General features: G+C 43.5%; 1 protein-coding gene across 3 annotated transcripts in view; it reads right to left on the bottom strand.

The window, feature by feature from the left end:
• The window catches only part of LOC135033722 (CUB and sushi domain-containing protein 2-like), a 1,450,369-nt gene that overhangs the window by 1,198,433 nt on the left and 231,890 nt on the right, over positions 1-20,046 (bottom strand). For all 3 annotated transcript variants that reach the window (XM_063954204.1, XM_063954205.1, XM_063954206.1), the window contains exon 2: positions 5,082-5,298. In XM_063954204.1, coding sequence (XP_063810274.1) covers positions 5,082-5,298 — 217 coding nt within the window. The remainder of the gene's footprint in view (positions 1-5,081; positions 5,299-20,046) is intronic.

The following is a 20,046-nucleotide window of genomic DNA, read 5'->3' as shown; positions in this document are numbered from 1 at the left end:
CTATCTAAAGCTGATTGGTTGCTATAGGCAACTACTCCACTGGCACACTTCTCCACGCTTTTCACTGCTTTATACACCTTCCCCCACGTCACGGGTTTGCTTTACCACATAACAGTTGCTCCTTGGTCCATGTACTGTAGTAAGTAGAAAAATATTGGTATACAGAAAGCTAGTTAGAATAGTGCTGTTTAAAAGCTTAAAAAGATAGCCAGTAAAGAGTTTGCACCGATGCCGATTTCCTCCCACATCCTGCTGCTCCATCTGAAGGAAAGTCTGCCCAGGGGAGAGCACAGCACATAAACGACACTTTGAATAAAATTATTCTCTTGAATTAACATGCTTGCTTTAAATAGTTACCATGTACAGATGTGTCCTCTTATATCCTTGCTGCATTAACTCTAAACAGCCTTCAAGCCGCGCCATGACGTTGCAGGACTCGGTAGTGATTAGCATCTTTTTTTTGTAGTTTTCCCTGAAAATGCATCTTAGTCACAAAATAATGCAATAATACTGCTGAGTAAAGAGATATGCAGCATGCCTATATTCTGTGTGTAATTGCGGCTCTATCTCCATCCGAAATGAAATGTGACAATGTTTTCCAGGAAAACTCTGTAGCATAGCATTTTGCATTCAAATTAGGGATGGCCATCAGTGGGGTGTCCATGAATGGTTGCCATTGATGATAAACATCGATGGTGCACAAACCATCTATGGTGAAACATCGATAGTTTGCACCACTTGATGGCCACCACTAAAAGGTGCTGCTGGTCCGCGGACCAATAAAAAACCAAGGGTGGGGTTTAGCGGGTGTCGGGGGCAGAGCTATGTTCTGTGTCCTGGCACCACATATAAAAAAAAAAAGTATTTTGTTATACCTTTCCATCGATGGAGGGAAACCATCTGGTGCTCCACCATCGATGGAAAAAGTATACTACATCAGCCAAAAACCATTGATGATTTTGAATCATCGATGGTCGATGGCCATCCTTAATTCAAATACAGTTGCATTCACACACAGAATATAGGCATGCTGCATAGTATTTTAATCAGCAGAAACTGCTAGTGCATCCTATTGCATTACATTGCAACTTTTTCCCACAGAAAAAAAAGGCAAAAAGACACGGCACAATGCACTCGACCATTATGTGTTACGCGACTTATAACGCACGGAGTAAAAATGTAAGAGTACTCATCTGTAGTACAGCAAAATACTGTAACTGTATTAGAGTAGTAGGTCTCTGCACTGTAAGGGTCCCTGAAAATATCAGACCCCCACAAAGAAATGCCTGAAATGGAGTAGAGTATAGTGCCTTCTGGGTGGCACTGTATTTAGGGGGCGTACTGTGCAGAAGGAGTGTGTGTGCGACTGGTAGCCTATGTACACTACAGTAGTCTGTGTGTGTGTGCTGCTGTTGCTGTAACCGGTACACTCCGCCTCCTCCGTCCTTATACCAGAGCAAGGAGCAGCATGAGGAGGAGCGGGAAGTGAAGCAACCGCTGCCGGGGACTTTGGCTACTCTGCGGCCGGGACTAGGAGCTAAAGGTCGCCAGCGGCAGTGCAGGCGGGAGATTGGGTCACATCATGGAGAGTACACAGAGCCTATAACCCACCACCCGGATCAGCATGTGGGTGTACGAGCTGTGCTCAAAGGGTAAGTGAGTATTAGTAATAATAACACAGATATAGATAAAAGGTGTCTTTTTTTCTCATATACTGTACTCTACATGATCAACGTGGCTGTGTGTGGTGGCACTTTGTCTGCTAGACTGTGACTGTTGTGGACTATCTAGACCCTGAAAGGTCTTGTTTACTTTTTCTTGAACGTTGATTCATTGAGTAGACAGATATTAACACTCTATTCCACTAACTCATCTTCACCCAACCAATATGTATTTTAAAATGTATAGAAAATCAATCAAACACAGATGGAAAATCAGGAAAACAGGAAAGAAACCCCCCATTGGTACTCTCTAGGTTGCAAATTATGCTGGTGGCAACTTTCATTAGCTTGGTAAAGTTAACCTTACCCAGCTGATAATAACAGTACACAGAAATACTGTAATACTTAATAAGCTAAATGTCTAAGTATCCCAGAAGAATGAGGAAGATAAGCAGCACAGTTGAGCTCCAAGAGTGCGACTGATTCAATTTTTGCGTATCAACTTCAATTTTGTGTCACTTGGAATTTTGTAATAGAATAAAAATAATTAGCTCTTTTAATCTGATGTGGGTGGGCCATTATGTTGAATAATTCACAGCAATTATTAAGAACAAAATACCCCTATACACAGTACAATATGTCTTTTTTCCATTAATTAAATGGCAAACACTTCTGATAGTTTAGCATGTTAAAATTCAATGGGCAATTTTAGAGAATTAATCTACAGATGTTAAGAAGTCGTTCAGTGTTGTGACTTTTAATTCAACATTTTTGACTTTTGTGGATTGGATGGTAATCCAGTAATTAAAGTGTACTTTGGAGAAGTTGTAGATGGAAATTGATTACAGACTGGTATTTTTGAGAACAGAGGCACAATAGGATCTAGAAGCAAACCAGCTTTTATGTTTTATTGTCTGACTGAGCACTAGAGTAATAGAAAATGTTTAACTAATCACCTGAATTAAAGCAGTGAGATTTCTAAAACTTAATTGTTAATGCTTTATGAGAAATGTAAAAATTGTACAGTAATGTTGGGATAAACATGACCGTACAGTAAAACATTGATCTGAACTGTACAAGAATGAAAATAATCTATAGTGTGTACCTTTAGGTGCAAACATCAGAACACATTGCATTCTGCTAAATGTTTTTTTTGTTTCTTTCTTATTGATCCTAATTGCTGTACAATAATACAGGCTAAACTATGGCACATTGTGATCCTAGTCAATTAATGGAATATAGATTTTTTGGTTCCCAAGGAAAATAGATTAGCATCCAATGTACACCTGCTATAAAACATGCCTTGCAATCACAGTTAACCTTTAGGTGAAATTTACTGATTAGCAGTATGGTATGCGGTATATAACATGCGGTTTTCAGAGCCACAGCAATACATTTATTCAGTTGCGGTTTGGAGGCTGAAAACTCTGTTTCTGATTTGCGCAAGTTCATACCTCCCAACATGCCCATCTCGAGGAGGGACAGAATGCTCTGCTCCTGGGCTTCCCCCTTACTGTAGGATTGCCCTCACCTGTGTTGAACTACTGTAGTTACTTGATGAGAAAGCTGTTTCAGCACAGGTGATGGTAATCATAAATTAAGAGGGAAGTCCAGGAGCAGAGCATTGTGTCCCTCTTGAAGAGGGTCATGTTGGGAGGTATGCAAGTTTGCAAGTTCCCAAACCACCAGCCACTGCATTCAGTTTATAGCAAGAAGTATGCAGTGTGGTCATAACCCCTTTAGAACTTGTTTTGGTGCTAAAATGAGTTATGACATCTGTTTAGTATTTAGCAAATAATCTCAGTAAACTTATCTTACCGCTATTTATGAATGTACTGTTTGCGCCATCTATAGATGGTGTAAGCGGTACTACTCTCTCCATTGTCGCAAAGGGGACCTAATAAAGTTTTTACAGTTTCCCACTGGGCTGAAGCACAACATGCATGCACCGATAGCTGACACACGTGTGCATTCTTAAGCAACCTGTCGCCAGCTGTCGACAGCTCAGCAGAGAAAGCCGTGAGGTTGGGGGACAGTGCTGGACCTCTCTAGACCATTAAGTCATTTCATTAAATTAAAGTAGAACTGAAACCTGGATCAATGTTTTCTTAAAACCTTACATGACCTGGAAATGTGCAGATTTCTGGTGTTTATGGCATTGAGATCTTCCTTACTTAGCACATGTGCGAAAAAACAAGTGCTATAGGATTTCCCTGCACAGCTTTCCCGCAATGTATTAACCCACTAATGGGCCCTACACACTGGCCGATTACACTGAAAGATATGAACGATTTCGTTTATTAATGAATGAGATATCGTTCATATCTTTCAGTGTGTATACACCAACGATGAACGATGCGCGGCCCCGCGCTCGTTCATCGCTGGTGCCGACTCGTTTATGCATGCATGCCAATATGGACAATCTTGTCCATATTAACATGCAGGGCTATGGGGCCGGGTGACGGGGGGAGTGAAGAAATTTCACCCCCCGTCACCCCCGTCGCAAGGTCGTCCGTTGCCCGTATCGGCCATCGGGCAGCTCGGCCAATGTGTAGGGCCCATAAGAGGACTGATTAGAATCCCTTCGTGTTTTCACACAAGACCTATTTAGCTAGTGTATTGTAACACTTGCAGAAGTGAGACTTGGACAGCAGCTTACACAGTGGCGGGGTTAGGGATAAAGCTCCAACCAAGGTCCAATATGTGTTGAGTTTACTTTTCTAACACTGTTCGCATGGGGTTTTCTTTGAAAATAAAGTGGTAGGTTAGCTGGCTTCTAACAAAAATAGATTTTAATATGTTTGTTTTGGGGAAAAATTATGTAGACTGTAAGCTGCAGTGGACAAGGGGAGGTAATTCAGACCTGCGATCAGGTAGTCGCCGCCTACAGGGGAAGGGTATGGAGCATGCCAGATATGCGATCGGATTTGTAAAAGAACTGCACCAACATCAGTTTGTGCAGTTTCTGTTCAGCCCAGGACTTACTCAGCCACTGCGATGATCGGGGCTGGAGCTGATGGCAGAATACCTCCCTCCAAACGCCTGGTCCCTCCTGCGTTTTCCCGGACACTCATTGAAAACGGTCAGATGCCACCCACAAATGCCCTCTTCCTGTCTGTCTCCTTGCATTCGCCCGTGCGTTTGGAAATTTCGCACTATCCCGTCGCAGTCCGGCGATCCCGGTTGCTGCGGTCATCGTGCCTGCGCAGTGTGGTGCATACGCATGCGCAGTTCAGATCTGATCGCAGGCTGTGAGAAAACGCAGCCTAGCGATCATGTCTGAATTACCCCCAAGGAACTGATAGGAATGAGGATATGTTATTTGTGCAGGACTGTATAGCCGCCCATCTATAATAACTGGTAATAAAATCTACTTCCGTAGTTAAATAAGCTTTTATGTTTCAACAGCTGGTATTTTACCTTGTCCTCAGGTTTTCAGCTGATAGCACTCCATCATATACAGATAGGACATCAAAGTCTTCTTCTAAGGCAAATGAATGGAACCACAACTGTATTCGATTTTGCGCTTCTGTATTAATAGTCCATGTGCAGTTGGCATAATTTGGATATCCATATGGGAATCCTGGACTTTCTACTGTTCCATTTGGTTCTTGCAGAGTGAAACTGCAGTTCTGACCTGAGGGGATGACAAAGAAACAACGGAACATAAGTACAACATATCTAGTGTCAAGGAGTAACATATTTAATAATAAAAGAAACATCATTTATCACTTAACATTTCCACATGGTCAAGGTTGGTAATTAAAACATGCACAAATATAAATGAATAACATGTGTGGCATATAGAGGTAATATAATTACACTTTACAACTTGAACACTCTGCTAATTAGCAATTCTTTGGACAACTGTAAATAATTCTGTAGATGATTTGATGATTTAAGACATTAGTTAGTATATTATTTATATAATACTATAGTACCTGAGGGACGGTTTGTAATATGAATGCTCAAATTATAATATAATGTCAAACATTAATTATCTTAGCTCTCACAAGGTAAATGTTTTGTAAAGTAAGTTAAGTGGGGTTCATAACGTGTGTATATGATATTATTTTAATAAAAGAAGAGACTTAAAATGATTAAGTAAATTCTAACCATCTGGCTATCTTAGAACAGAATATATAGAAATACGTTTTTTCTCATTTTCTTGCTGATACACAATAAAAATTATGGCTAATTTATTAAATAACCAGTCAGTATAGCCAAAGAGCTGAGTATCAATGTATTCACACAGAATATAGGCATGCCGTATATCATTTTAATCAGAAGGAGCTGCTTGTGCCCCTAGGCATACCAAATGCCCTAGGCATTTGCCTAGTTTGCCTATGCCTAGGGCCGACTCTGAATGCATCTGTAGAAAATATACCATAGTCCTGTGCAGTATAATGTAACATATGTACTGTATAATGTATAATCAAGTGCACATTCTGGAACCTGATTCCTAGATGAGGCGGGGAGTCCTCTGGCATTGGGGCTCACCAGGGCTTTCCCCTGTAACCCTGTGGGCCAGTCTGACCTTGATCAAGGGGGGAGGTACTTCCTGGCCACTGGATCGTTAGCACAGAAGAAAATAAACTGTGGTGGAAAAACTTCCACCTGAGTCTGGTTTTCACTATTTCAGAGAAAACTCCATGCTTCTGGACCTCTTGTTATAATGCAAAACAGCCAGGTGCATTGTGGGGTATCACTCAGGGATGTGTTCTGCAGTGGCATGTGAAAACTAAAGCACAAAGCGCAGTACTGGCTACACAATGACATCACAGCTACATTACATGGCCACACACTGACATCGCAACTACATTACACAGCAGAGATACACACCGACATCACACCTACATTATACAGCAGGGCTACCCACCAATGTCACAGCTACATTACACAGCAGGGCTAAACACCGACATTACAGCTACATTAAACAGCAGGGATACATACTGACATCACAGCTATATTACACAGGAGAGCTACACACTGACATCTCAACTACATTACACAGCAGGGCTACCCACCAATGTCACAGCTACATTACACAGCAGGGCTAAACACCGACATTACAGCTACATTAAACAGCAGGGATACATACTGACATCACAGCTATATTACACAGGAGAGCTACACATTGACATCTCAACTACATTACACAGCAGGGCTACACAGCGACATCACAGCATTACAAAGCAGGGCTACACACCGATGTCACAGCTACATTACACAGCAGGGCTACACACCGATGTCACAGCTACATTACACAGCAGGGCTACACACCGATGTCACAGCTACATTACACAGCAGAGCCACACAGCGACTGCACAGCTACTTTAAACTGCAGAGCCACACACCGACGTCACAGATACATTACACTACACTTCCTGTCTAGGCTGGGCAGAGGTTAATGTGGGCGGGGTTGCCTCTGTCTTTGATGAGCTACAGGTCCATCCCCATTGCATCTGGACTCACTCATGCGCAGTCCGGGTTCCCGACAGGGCAGTGGGGAATTCAGGGTTTAGTTTGAGCTTTTTGGGGTAGCAGCAGGAGACTCCACTGTGAATTGGGAGCCGTAGGATGTGCTATGGTAGGGTCGATGCTAGATCCAAGTGGGCTAAAGGACCTCTGACATCAGGGGGAGAAGCAAGGCCGGTGGGATAGCACTTTCACTATCCACGTCAACAACTACCTCCTATTAACCTGGTGGTGAGCAAGCCACCGAGCCCGAAGCGTGGCGAGCGAAGTGAGCCTGCAAGGGTACATTTCATGTTCCATGTTCTGAACTTGCTCCTCCCCCTGCTTGGTGGTGACATCAGAGGTCCTTTATCATACTTGAATTTAGTCATAACCATGCCTTTATTTCATTATAATAGTATTGTTTTTGCAACACAAAATCTCTTTTCTGCACTTATCAAATATGCACCTACTTTGGTCTTTACTATCAATTAAGCAATATTGCTGCAAAAACATTTATATATATATATATATATATACTGTATATAGATAGATAGATAGATAGATAGATAGATAGATAGATAGATAGATAGATAGCAATGAATCAGTTATGGGCATTTATATTCATTTTTACAAGAGAATACAAAACTGCAACATAAGCTCCACATCATTCCAATACAGAGCTGCATGCCCCATTCTGATTTTTAAATTGCTTCTGTGCAGAAACTTTATACAGTGGATCTAATTCAGATCTGTTCGCTCGCTAGGGTTTTTTAGCAGTCTTGCATTCGCATAGTCGACGCCCATAGGGGAGTGTATTTTCGCTTTGCAAGTGTGTGAACGCCTGCGTAGCAGAGCTGTACAAACAGATTTTGTGCAGTCTCTGAGTAGCCCAGGAGTTACTCAGCCGCTGCGAACACTTCAGCCAGTCCGGGACCGGAATTGACGCCAGGAACCCTCCCTGCAAACACTTGAACATGCCTGCGTTTTTCCAACCACTCCCAGAAAACGGTCAGTTGCCACCCACAAACGCCTTCTTCCTGTCAGTCTCCTTGCGAATGCCGGTGCGAACGGATCCTTCGCACAAACCCATTGCTGAGCGGCGATCCGTATTGTACCTGTGCGACGCGCCTGCGCATTGCGGTACATACGCATGTGCAGTTTAGACCTGATCGCCCGCTGTATGAAAACACAGCCTAGTGATCAGGTCTGAATTAGCCCCTAGAACATTTAAGACTGTGGTTCATAACAGTAATTCTATGTTAAAAAAATGTAAAAACATTATTTTAATGTCCTGTCTCCCATTATTGTAGACCGCTTCCTTACTTAATTCTTTTCCTTTATGGTCACTGAAATGACATTTATGTAACAAATAATGTACTCTAAAGCTACTCTAAGTTCATCATGGGTGGAATGATTTCTGTAAATTCTCCCTCTAGAGAATGTGACTCTCCCTCAGTAGGTACCTCATATATAGATGTGCTAGCCTATGTTGATACCCATAAAATTGGGGCAAATGTATAGGTGAATGTCATCACAGACAAAATCAGTAGCCATAATCACTTATGTATTTACAAAAGCTTTGAAAGGAAGCAATGTAAAACCATGCCATATAATATTTTTTATTTGGTTTTAAACTGTTAAAGGAACCCAATAGATGTTTTACTATTACCCTTCTTGGGAATCAGAACGGCTGGGATGTGATCTCCAGTGCCCCTTCCATTCAGGAAATACTCAGGCTTTCATTGACATAATCCCTCCTTAGACTGCAGGTGTATATCTCAGAACATTGAATGGGTCATAGTCAGTGTGCATTAACCACTTACACATAACAAGAACTCCTCAGTCATAATTTTAAACAAGTGATTGTTTGTTTATATAGTTACCTTTGAATTACAGATAACATAACTCATTTCTTTTGACTAAATAACGTACATGAGAAAAATATTCACAAAATCCCATGTCTCATCCATCTCACTGTAATCACTGTGTCTAATTTTACAATGCATGCAGAGAGTTGTAGCTTATTACTGAGCTGATAGAAAGACTCTAGCTGCTTGCGTCGGATATCCACTGGGCGGAGGTGGAATACACATGGGAGAAACAAGTTCCTTTCATCTATCTAGCGCTTGTTAGAAAACAAGTGGGGGAGGTCTCTGATGGCATGCACAGCTCTCCTATTTTGCGCTGCCTAATATAACTGCCTTGTCAATAACCATTAGCCTTAAGAACATACAGTGGCTTCCAAAAGTATTCAAGCCCCTAAAAAGTCAGCAGATACTGTATGCTGTATTACAATTGACACTTGCACATATTGTTAAAGACAGTATTTTTATTGTGAACCTGTAGGCTCTTAACCACTTGCCTGCAGACGCGCCTATGCCAGGCTTGGCTTTTCCTGAAATAACCAGTGAGCGTCTGCCGGAAGAAAATCTTCCAGCAGCCGGCAATCTCAGAGGGATCTCCTGGTCCCTCTGCAACCTAGGATCAAGTAGCTCACTGTCCCTTGTATATACCCAGCGCAGCGGCTGCAGAGAGCAGAAGCCTCTTGGGAAATGTGTGCACACTGCGCCTTTGCCTCCAGCGTATCCCCAGCGGTTACAGAGAGGATCAGCTGCCGGGGAAGTGCAATCAGGCAGCACACTGTGCCCCTGCCATCCAGGATATACTGTATAACAATAGCAGAGCCCCGGCTGCCCACATAAGGGGATGTATAAGTGCCAATCATTGATACAGTAGTGAATGATTTCCTGATACATGGTGGAGGGGGGGGGGGGGTGACTGGGATTGAGATTTAACTTCATGCACATATACTAGGGATGATCACAGTCTGTCAAAGGTTTATGTTTAGTGTGTTCACAGAGCTTATCCCTGTAGATTCAATACTTAGGCAAGGGTGTAGCTACCATAGGTGCAGACAGTGCAGCTGCGATGGGGCCCAGAGCGGAAAGGAGCCCACCTCCATGTCAAAGTTACATATTTTATATACGTTTTTCCCCACTGGGTGGTATGTAGGGGTCCTTTCAAACTTTTTCCTTGGGGCCTGCAATATATTTAGGTATGCCCTGGACCTGCTCAGTGTAGTGTAGTATAAAATGAACTGGGGGGCATTTTAATGTTATATAATATGAACCAGGGCACTGTAATGATGCACAATATGAATGGGGAGCACTATATATCATAATGTGAATTGGGGGTACAGTGCGGCATAATGTGTACTGGCAGCTCTGAAATGTGACACAGGGTGAACTTAAGCACTGCTGTGATTCATAAAAGAAACTAGAGCACTACTATGGGGCATAACATTAAATAAGGCTCTACTATGGTTCAGAAAATGAACTAGCGCACTATTATAGGGCATAAAATTAACAACTGCTGCAGAGAAGTGTCTCTCTAGAAGCATTGGGACAGGGGCTCCTTCAAAATGTTGCTATGGGGCCCACAAAGTTCTGGCTACGCCCCTGTACTTAGGTCAGCACTGCTCACAGCCTAGACGGTCTCACCTTAATGAGTGTAGGTCTGGCTTCATTTCTCTTCCCGTCCCTTACTTTCAACACAACCCTCTTTCCTTGCACTCCAGACACTGTTACGATTACACAAGTGAAGGTGACACATCTATCACACCCCCTGGCTCTGCCTCAGCTGTCTCTTTCCCTGCGGCTGCCTTTAAATGATGGGGCTGTCTCTGTGTCCCCGTCCCCCCAGGCCTGCTTTGGCGGCTTCCCTCCTCAGCTGCCTCTCTCTGTCCTCTCAGAGCCTGTGACCCCATCCTGAGGGAGCGTAGCCCAGCAGCGGCAGTTGCAGCTCACCCTCTCCTCTCCCCGCAGCTTCAACTGTCAGTCCCACAACTCACCATTTTTACATAAACTTTATTTTAAAATGACGCTGGCAACAGCCCTTTTCTAAGACTATCATGTCAACATCAACCGGTAACACAACACCTTGTCGAATCCATGCAAGATGTCCTGTGTGCAAAGGGGTGTCTTACTAGAAAGGTGTACCTAATAAAGATGCTCACTAAGTGGCTGATTAAGAGTCGCATGCCATTTTTTACACTTCTATGCACGTGCACCATCCTATACATCTGCTTGTCAAAGTAGCTGTCATCCCTATCAGCATGTGTTTGCATTGACCACGTCCGTGGTGCAAGGGATCCTTGTGAAATCAGAAGGATCTCTGCATATACACACCTTGGCATAGCCCACTATTCTGGCTACATGTCCATGATACACCCACATGTGTAAGTCCTGATGCTGCCCAGTTATAGTGCAAGTAGAAATAGAGCTAAAATGTTTAATTTATCAAAGTTGTGGATTCCCTGCATTGATGCATGCTCAGTTACTAACAATCATGCTATATGTCCATATAAAGGACTTGCATGCAGCCTTGAACTAGTCTTAAAATAGACAGATATATGGATATACAGGGTGATTCAAAAGTCGCAGTACACCCTTTTCTTTCAAAAACTGTGCAGGAAATGGAAAAGCTGAATACTCCAGTAAGGTATGGGTGAGGTGGGCTATCTTTTAGGGTATGTACCGAACATGGGCGCCATCTTGAATCTAAGTCAGTTTTCCCATTTTCTGCACAGTTTTTGAAACAAAAGGGTGTACTGCGACTTTTGAATCACCTTGTATGATGATATTATTTGATTTGAAGAGGTACGAGCATACATCTGAAGACAGTAAATATGAGTGTCTAGCAAAATATACGTGTACCCAGCAACCGCAGCTGCAAAATTAGGCAGTACAGATGGTGTAAAGGTTAGCATTACTACTTCAAAGCACTGAGGCCATGGGCTAAATTCCCACCAGTTTATATATTCTCCGCGTATTTGCGTGGGTTTCTTCCAGGTACTCCGGTTTCTTCCCACAATCCAAAAATATACTATTAGGTTAATTGGCTCCCAATAAAATTAACCCTAGTGTGAATGTGTGTGTGTGTACATGTGGTAGGGAATATAGATTGTAACCTTCATTGGGGCAGAGACTGATGTGAATGGCCAAAATACTCTCTCTGTAAAAGCATTGCGGAATATGTGTGCGCTATAAATAACTGGTAATAAATAAATAAAATCAGTGTGCATCCAGCAATTAGCACTCGTAAAGGACCCGAACTAGCTACCTGCTGGGCTATTGTTACCGGCAAAGAAACCAACCTGGACGCAAGCTGCAAGAGGAAGTGGAGAAAAGCTAAAACACTCCAGCGACGAAACACATATTCCAGTGACCATTACAAATATTCTGGCAACTGAGACGCAACCCCTTGTAATAGATGCAACCCCTTGTAATAGATGCAACCCCTTGTAAAAGATTCACACCAGCAGTCCGCTTGGAAACCAACACCGGCAGAGAAACAAGCCTGGATGCTAGCAGAATAAAGAGCAGAGTGGATGACAAAACTGTCAGTGGGACGCAACTGACACTAACAGGGGCGGATTGGGATCAAAAACCTGCCCGGAAAATTTATGGAAGCAGCCCTAATAGGGGTGGGGTCTAATGAGGGGATGGAGTCTGTCAAGTGGGCTGGATTACTGCTCAGAAGACCTGATTCAGAGTTGTGCGTAGTTTTATATAGAGTGCATAACAAGTACACATAAATGATATACGTATATAATATATGTATTAAATATCAGTGATCGCGCTGAGCCGAAAAAAAAAAGTGGGTTCTAGGGACCCTTCACTTTTTAAAATTGGGGTCCCACCTGTCCTTTCCTGGGTCCCATCGGAATGAAGATTTGAATTGGACATTACAAAAGTGTTGAAAGGGGAGAAGGAGGGTGACAGTGCTGCTGGGCTGTGTAGCATATAGGACACTCTGCACCAGAGCTGTAACTAGACATTTTGGTGCCCTTCGACAGAAGGTGAATTGGTGCATGTTATACACATTGCACCAGGTATAGCACATTATAGACATTTCACCAGGTAGAGCACGTTATACACTTTGTGCCAGGTAGAGCACGTTATACACTTTGCGACAGGTAGAGCATAACTAATTTTAAGTAAGAGAAAAGTGATTTTCAGTAATTATACTACACAATGAATGGCCTTTGGGCTTTTTTTGCCTGGTACCTATGGTGAAAGGGTTTACTTGCAGGTGTAAAGCCAATATTTGAACAATTTAGAAGGAAACATAGGAGATTATTGGTCTAATACATACAGATCCATCCCTGGAGTCTAAACAGCTTCCAAAGGAGGCCAGCACGGAGAAGGAACAGCTTAACCATCATCCAGATAAACAATTTCACAAGGTTTAATGAACACACATTATATGGTCAAATTTACATTTCAGAAGATTTACAACTAAGGGCCTAATTCTGAGTTGATCGCAGCAGCAAGTTTGTTAGCAATTGGGCAAAACCATGTGCACTGCAGGGGAGGCAGATATAACATGTGCAGAGAGAGTTAGATTTGGGTGGGGTGAGTTCAATCTGCAATCTAAATTGCAGTGTTAAAATTAGAGATGAGCGGGTTCGGATGTAACGCCAGAATTAACGCCAGTTCGGTTTTATTCGGATTTTTCTTATTGGCTATTCAAAACTCGTGACGTCCATGAGCCAATAAGATGCCGCTTTGAGAACCGAGTAAATCCGAGTAAAACCGAGTAAAACCGAACCCGCTCATCTCTAGTTAAAATAAAGCAGCCAGTATTTACCCTGCACAGAAACAAAATAACCCACCCAAATCTAACTCTCTCTGCAAATGTTATATCTGCCCCCCCCCCCTGCAGTGCACATGGTTTTGCCCAACTGCTAAAAAATTTCCTGCTGCGATCAACTTGGAATTAACCCCCATGTGCACTGCAGGGGGGACAGATATAGCATGTGCAGAGAGAGTTGGATTTGGGTGGGGTGTGTTTAAACTGAAATCTAAATTGCAGTGTAAAAATAAAGCAGCCAGTATTTACCCTGCACAGAAACAATATAACCCACCCAAATCTAACTCTCCCTGCAAATGTTATATCTGCCCCCCCCCCCCCCTGCAGTGCACATGGGCCCTCATTCCGAGTCGTTCGCTCGGTATTTTTCATCGCATCGCTGTAAAATTCCGCTTAGTACGCATGCGCAATATTCGCACTGCGACTGCGCCAAGTAATTTTACAATGGAGATAGTATTTTTACTCACGGCTTTTTCATCGCTCCGGCGATCGTAGTGTGATTGACAGGAAATGGGTGTTACTGGGCGGAAACAGGCCGTTTTTATGGGCGTGCGGGAAAAAACGCTACCGTTTCCGGAAAAAACGCAGGAGTGGCCGGGGAAACGGGGGAGTGTCTGGGCGAACGCTGGGTGTGTTTGTGACGTCAAACCAGGAACGACAAGCACTGAACTGATCGCAGATGCCGAGTAAGTGTGGAGCTACTGACTGAAACTGCTAAGTAGTTTGTAATCGCAATATTGCGAATACATCGTTCGCAATTTTAAGATGCTAAGATACACTCCCAGTAGGCGGCGGCTTAGCGTGAGCAACTCTGCTAAAATCGCCTTGCGAGCGATCAACTCGGAATGAGGGCCATGGTTTTGCCCAATTGCTAACAAACTTGCTGCTGCGATCAACTCAGAATTACCCCCTATGTACACTACATTATAAGCACCCTCTTGGCATTTATATTGTTTGATTGATATATACAAATTTGGATAGACTTGGTGGTATCCTTACAGCTCATTGAAACAACGCTTAATCCCTCCTGAAAATTGCTGAAAATAAAACAAGCTATTGTCTCATGAATGCCTGCATGCCTTTGGTATTTCATAAAGTAAAGCAAAGAAACTGAGAAAGGAGATAAATTATTGATTTTTCTCCAAAGATATTCTAAAATGGCCTAGCCTGGACAGGGCCACAGCGCCCCTTTATTTTTACAGCACACAGGACAGTGCCACAGCGCCCCTTTATTTTTACAGCATACAGAACAGTGATTCTTTATTTTTACAGCACTCAGGACAGTGCCACAGCGCCCCTTTATTTTTACAGCATACAGAACAGTGATTCTTTATTTTTACAGCACACAGGACAGGGCCACAGCACCCCTTTATTTTTACAGCACACAGGACAGGGCCACAGCACCCCTTTATTTTTACAGCACACAGGACAGGGCCACAGGGCCTCTTTTTTTTACAGCACACAGGACAGTGCCCTGGCACCCCTTTATTTTGAAAGCACACAGAACAGTGCCCCTTTATTTATACAGCACACAGGACAGGGCCACAGCTTCACCTTTATTTTTACAGCACACAGGACAGGGTCACAGTGCCCCTTTATTTTTACAGCACACAGAACAGTGCCCCTTTATTTTTACAGCACACAGGACAGGGCCACAGTTCCCCTTTATTTATACAGCACACAGAACAGTGCCCCTTTATTTTTATAGCACACAAGACAGTGACACAGCGTACCTTTAATTTTTAGAGATGAGCGGGTTCGGTTCGTCGAGATCCGAACCCCACCCCCGAACTTCACCTATTTTACACGGGTCCGAGGCAGCCTCGGATCTCCCCGCCTTGCTCAGTTAACCCGAAAGAGGCCAAACGTCATCATCCCGCTGTCGGATTCTCGCAAGATTCGGATTCCATATAAAGAGCCGCGTGTCGCCACCATTTTCACTCGTGCATTGGAGATTGAACGGAAAGGACGTGGCTACGTTCTCTGCCTGAAAAGCTCCATATCTGTGCTCAGTGTGCTGCAAATATCTGTGCTCAGTGTGCTGCAAATATCTACGTTCTCTGCCTGAAAAGTTCCATATCTGTGCTCAGTGTGCTGCAAATATCTACGTTCTCTACCTGAATAGCTCCATATCCGTGCTCAGTGTGCTGCAAATATCTGTGCTCAGTGTGCTGCATTGTGGGGACCACCAGTATATAATTATAGTAGTACAGTACAGTAGGCCATTGCTGTATCTTGCAGCTCCGTGTCAGACTCAGTTCTAGAGAGTATCCTGATCATCAGTGCTCAATATCTGCTGCATTGTTGTGTGACCACTATATTCTATATACATTATTATATATAGTAGTACAGTGCAGCATTTTGGTGACCACCAGTATAGTAGTACAGTACAGTAGTCCATTGCTGTATCTTGCAGCTCCGTGTCACTTCAAGTATCCATATCTGTGCTGCATTGTTTGTGAGCAGTATAGTAGTACAGTGCAGCATTTTGGGGACCACCAGTATATATATATATATATATATATATATATATATATATATATATAGTAGTACAGTACAGTAGTCCATTGCTGTATCTTGCAGCTCCGTGTCACTTCAAGTATCCATATCTGTGCTGCATTGTTTGTGAGCAGTATAGTAGCACAGTGCAGCATTTTGGGGACCACCAGTATATATATAGTAGTACAGTACAGTAGTCCATTGCTGTATCTTGCAGCTCCTTGTCACTTCAGGTATCCATATCTGTGCTGCATTGTTTGTGAGCAGTATAGTAGTACAGTGCAGCATTTTGGGGACCACCAGTATATATATAGTAGTACAGTACAGTAGGCCATTGCTGTATCTTGCAGCTTCGTGTCACTTCAAGTATCCATATCTGTGCTGCATTGTTTGTGAGCAGTATAGTAGTACAGTGCAGCATTTTGGGGACCACCAGTATATATATATATATATATATATATATATATATTTAGTAGTACAGTACAGTAGGCCATTGCTGTATCTTGCAGCTCCGTGTCACTTCAAGTATCCATATCTGTGCTGCATTGTTTGTGAGCAGTAAAGTAGTACAGTGCAGCATTTTGGGGACCATCAGTATATATATAGTAGTACAGTACAGTAGTACAGCTCAGTGTCACTTCAAGTATCTATATCTGTGCTGCATTGTTTGTGAGAAGTATAGTAGTACAGTGCAGCATTTTGGGGACCACCAGTATATATATAGTAGTACAGTACAGTAGGCCATTGCTGTATCTTGCAACTCCGTGTCACTTCAAGTATCGATATCTGTGCTGCATTGTTGTGAGCAGTATATATAGTAGTACAGTGCAGCATTTTGGTGACTGACCAACAGTATATAGTTGTACAGTACAGTAGGCCATTGCTGTATCTTGCAGCTCTGTGTCACTTCAAGTATCCATATCTGTGCTGCATTGTTTGTGAGCAGTATAGTAGTACAGTGCAGCATTTTGGGGACCACCAGTATATATATAGTAGTACAGTACAGTAGGCCATTGCTGTATCTTGCAGCTCCGTGTCACTTCAAGTATCCATATCTGTGCTGCATTGTTTGTGAGCAGTATAGTAGTACAGTGCAGCATTTTTGGTACCACCAGTATATATATAGTAGTACAGTACAGTAGGCCATTGCTGTATCTTGCAGCTCCGTGTCACTTCAAGTATCCATATCTGTGCTGCATTGTTTGTGAGCAGTATAGTAGTACAGTGCAGCATTTTGGGGACCACCAGTATATATATAGTAGTACAGTACAATAGGCCATTGCTGTATCTTGCAGCTCCGTGTCACTTCAAGTATCCATATTTGTGCTACATTGTTTGTGAGCAGTATATATAGTAGTACAGTGCAGCATTTTGGTGACCTACAGTATATAGTTGTACAGTACAGTAGGCCATTGCTATTGATATAATAATATTACAGGCATATAATTTCACACATTAAAAAATGGAGAACAAAAATGTGGAGGGTGAAATAGCGAAAGATCAAGATCCACTTCCACCTAGCGCTGAAGCTGCTGCCACTAGTCATGGCAGAGACGATGAAATGCCATCAACGTCGTCTGCCAAGGCCGATGCCCAATGTCATAGTAGAGAGCATGTAACATCCAAATGGCAAAAGTTCAGTAAATTTACCCAAAAATCTAAATTAAAAGCGTCTGAGGAGAAGCGTAAACTTGCCAATATGCCATTTACGACACGGAGTGGGAAGGAATGGCTGAGGCCCTGGCCTATGTTCATGGCTAGTGGTTCAGCTTCACATGAGGATGGAAGCACTTATCCTCCCGCTAAAAAAATGAAAAGAGTTAAGCTGGCAAAAGAACAGCAAAGAACTGTGCGTTCTTCTAAATCACAAAACCCCAAGGAGAGTCCAATTGTGTCGGTTGCGATGCCTGACCTTCCCAACACTGGACGGGAAGAGGTGGCTTCTGCCACCATTTGCATGCCCCATGCAAGTGCTGGAAGGAGCACCCATAGTCCAGTTCCTGATAGTCAAATTGAAGATGTCACTGTTGAAGTACACCAGGATGAGGATATGGGTGTTGCTGGCGCTGAGGAGGAAATTGACAAGGAGGATTCTGATGGTGAGGTGATTTGTTTAAGTTAGGCGCCCGGGGAGACACCTGTTGTCCGTGGGATGAATATGGCTATTGACATGCCTGGTCAAATTACAGAAAAAAAATCAATTCTTCGGTGTGGAATTATTTTAACAGAAATGCGGACAACAGGTGTCAAGCCGTGTGTTGCCTTTGTCAAGCTGTAATAAGCAGGGGTAAGGACGTTAACCACCTAGGAACATCCTCCCTTATATGTCACCTGGAGCGCATTCATCAGAAGTCATTGACAAGTTCAAAAACTTTGAGTGACAGCGGAAGCAGTCCACTGACGACAACTAAATCCCTTCTTTCTCTTGTACCCAAGCTCCTGCAAACCACACCACCAACTCCCTCAGTGTCAATTTCTACCTTAGACAGGAACGCCAATAGTCCTGCAGGCCATGTCACTGGCAAGTCTGACGAGTCCTCTCCTGCCTGGGATTCCTCCAATAAATCCTTAAGTGTAACGCCTACTGCTGCTGGCACTGCTGTTGTTGCTGCTGGGAGTCGATCGTCATCCCAGAGGAGAAGTCGGAAGACCACTTGTACTGCTTCCAGTATGCAATTGCCTGTCCAACAGTTCTCTGCGAGGAAGATGAAATATCACAGCAGTCATCCTGTTGCAAAGCGGATAACTCAGGCCTTGGCAGCTGTGTTGGTGTTAGACGTGCATCCGGTATCCGGCGTTAGTTCACAGGGACTTAGAGAATTTCTTGAGGTAGTGTGTCCCTGGTATCAAATCCCATCTAGGTTCCACTTCTCTAGGCAGGCGATACCGAGAATGTACACAGACGTCAGAAAAAGACTCACCAGTCTCTTAAAAAATGCAGTTGTAACCAATGTCCACTTAACCACGGACATGTGGACAAGTGGAGCAGGGCAGACTCAGGACTATATGACTGTGACAGCCCACTGGGTAGATGTATTGCCTACCGCAGCAACAACAGCAGCAGCGGCACCAGTAGCAGCATCTCGCAAATGCCAACTCGTTCCTAGGCAGGCTACGCTTTGTATCACTGCTTTCCATAAGAGGCACACAGCTGACAACCTCTTACGGAAACTGAGGAACATCATCGCAGATTGGCTTACCCCAATTGGACTCTCCTGGGGATTTGTGACATCGGACAACGCCACCAATATTGTGCGTGCGTTACATGTGGGCAAATTCCAGCACGTCCCATGTTTTGCACATACAATTAATTTGGTGGTGAAGAATTTAAAAAAAAATGACAGGGTAGTGCAAGAGATGCTGTCGGTGGCTCGAAGAATTGCGGGCCACTTTCGTCATTCAGCCACCGCGTGCCGAAGACTGGAGCACCAGCAAACACTCCTGAACCTGCCCCTCCATCAGCTGAAGCAAGAGGTGGGAATGAGGTGGAATTCAACCCTCTATATGCTTCTGAGGATGGAGGAGCAGCAAAAGGCCATTCAAGCCTATACATCTGCCCACGATATAGGCAAAGGAGGGGGAATGCACCTGACTCAAGCGCAGTGGAGAATGATTTCAACGTTGTGCAAGGTTCTGCAACCCTTTGAACTTGCCACACGTAAAGTCAGTTCAGACACTACCAGCCTGAGTCAGGTCATTCCCCTCATCAGACTTTTGCAGAAGCAGCTGGACAGATTGAAGGAGGAGCTAAAACGGAGCGATTCCACCTGGG

This window comes from Pseudophryne corroboree, chromosome 2 (assembly GCF_028390025.1).
Source record: "Pseudophryne corroboree isolate aPseCor3 chromosome 2, aPseCor3.hap2, whole genome shotgun sequence".
NCBI lineage: Eukaryota > Metazoa > Chordata > Amphibia > Anura > Myobatrachidae > Pseudophryne > Pseudophryne corroboree.
The sequence above is the reverse complement of the archived record's forward strand: the minus strand, read 5'-3'. Positions and strand labels throughout refer to the sequence as shown.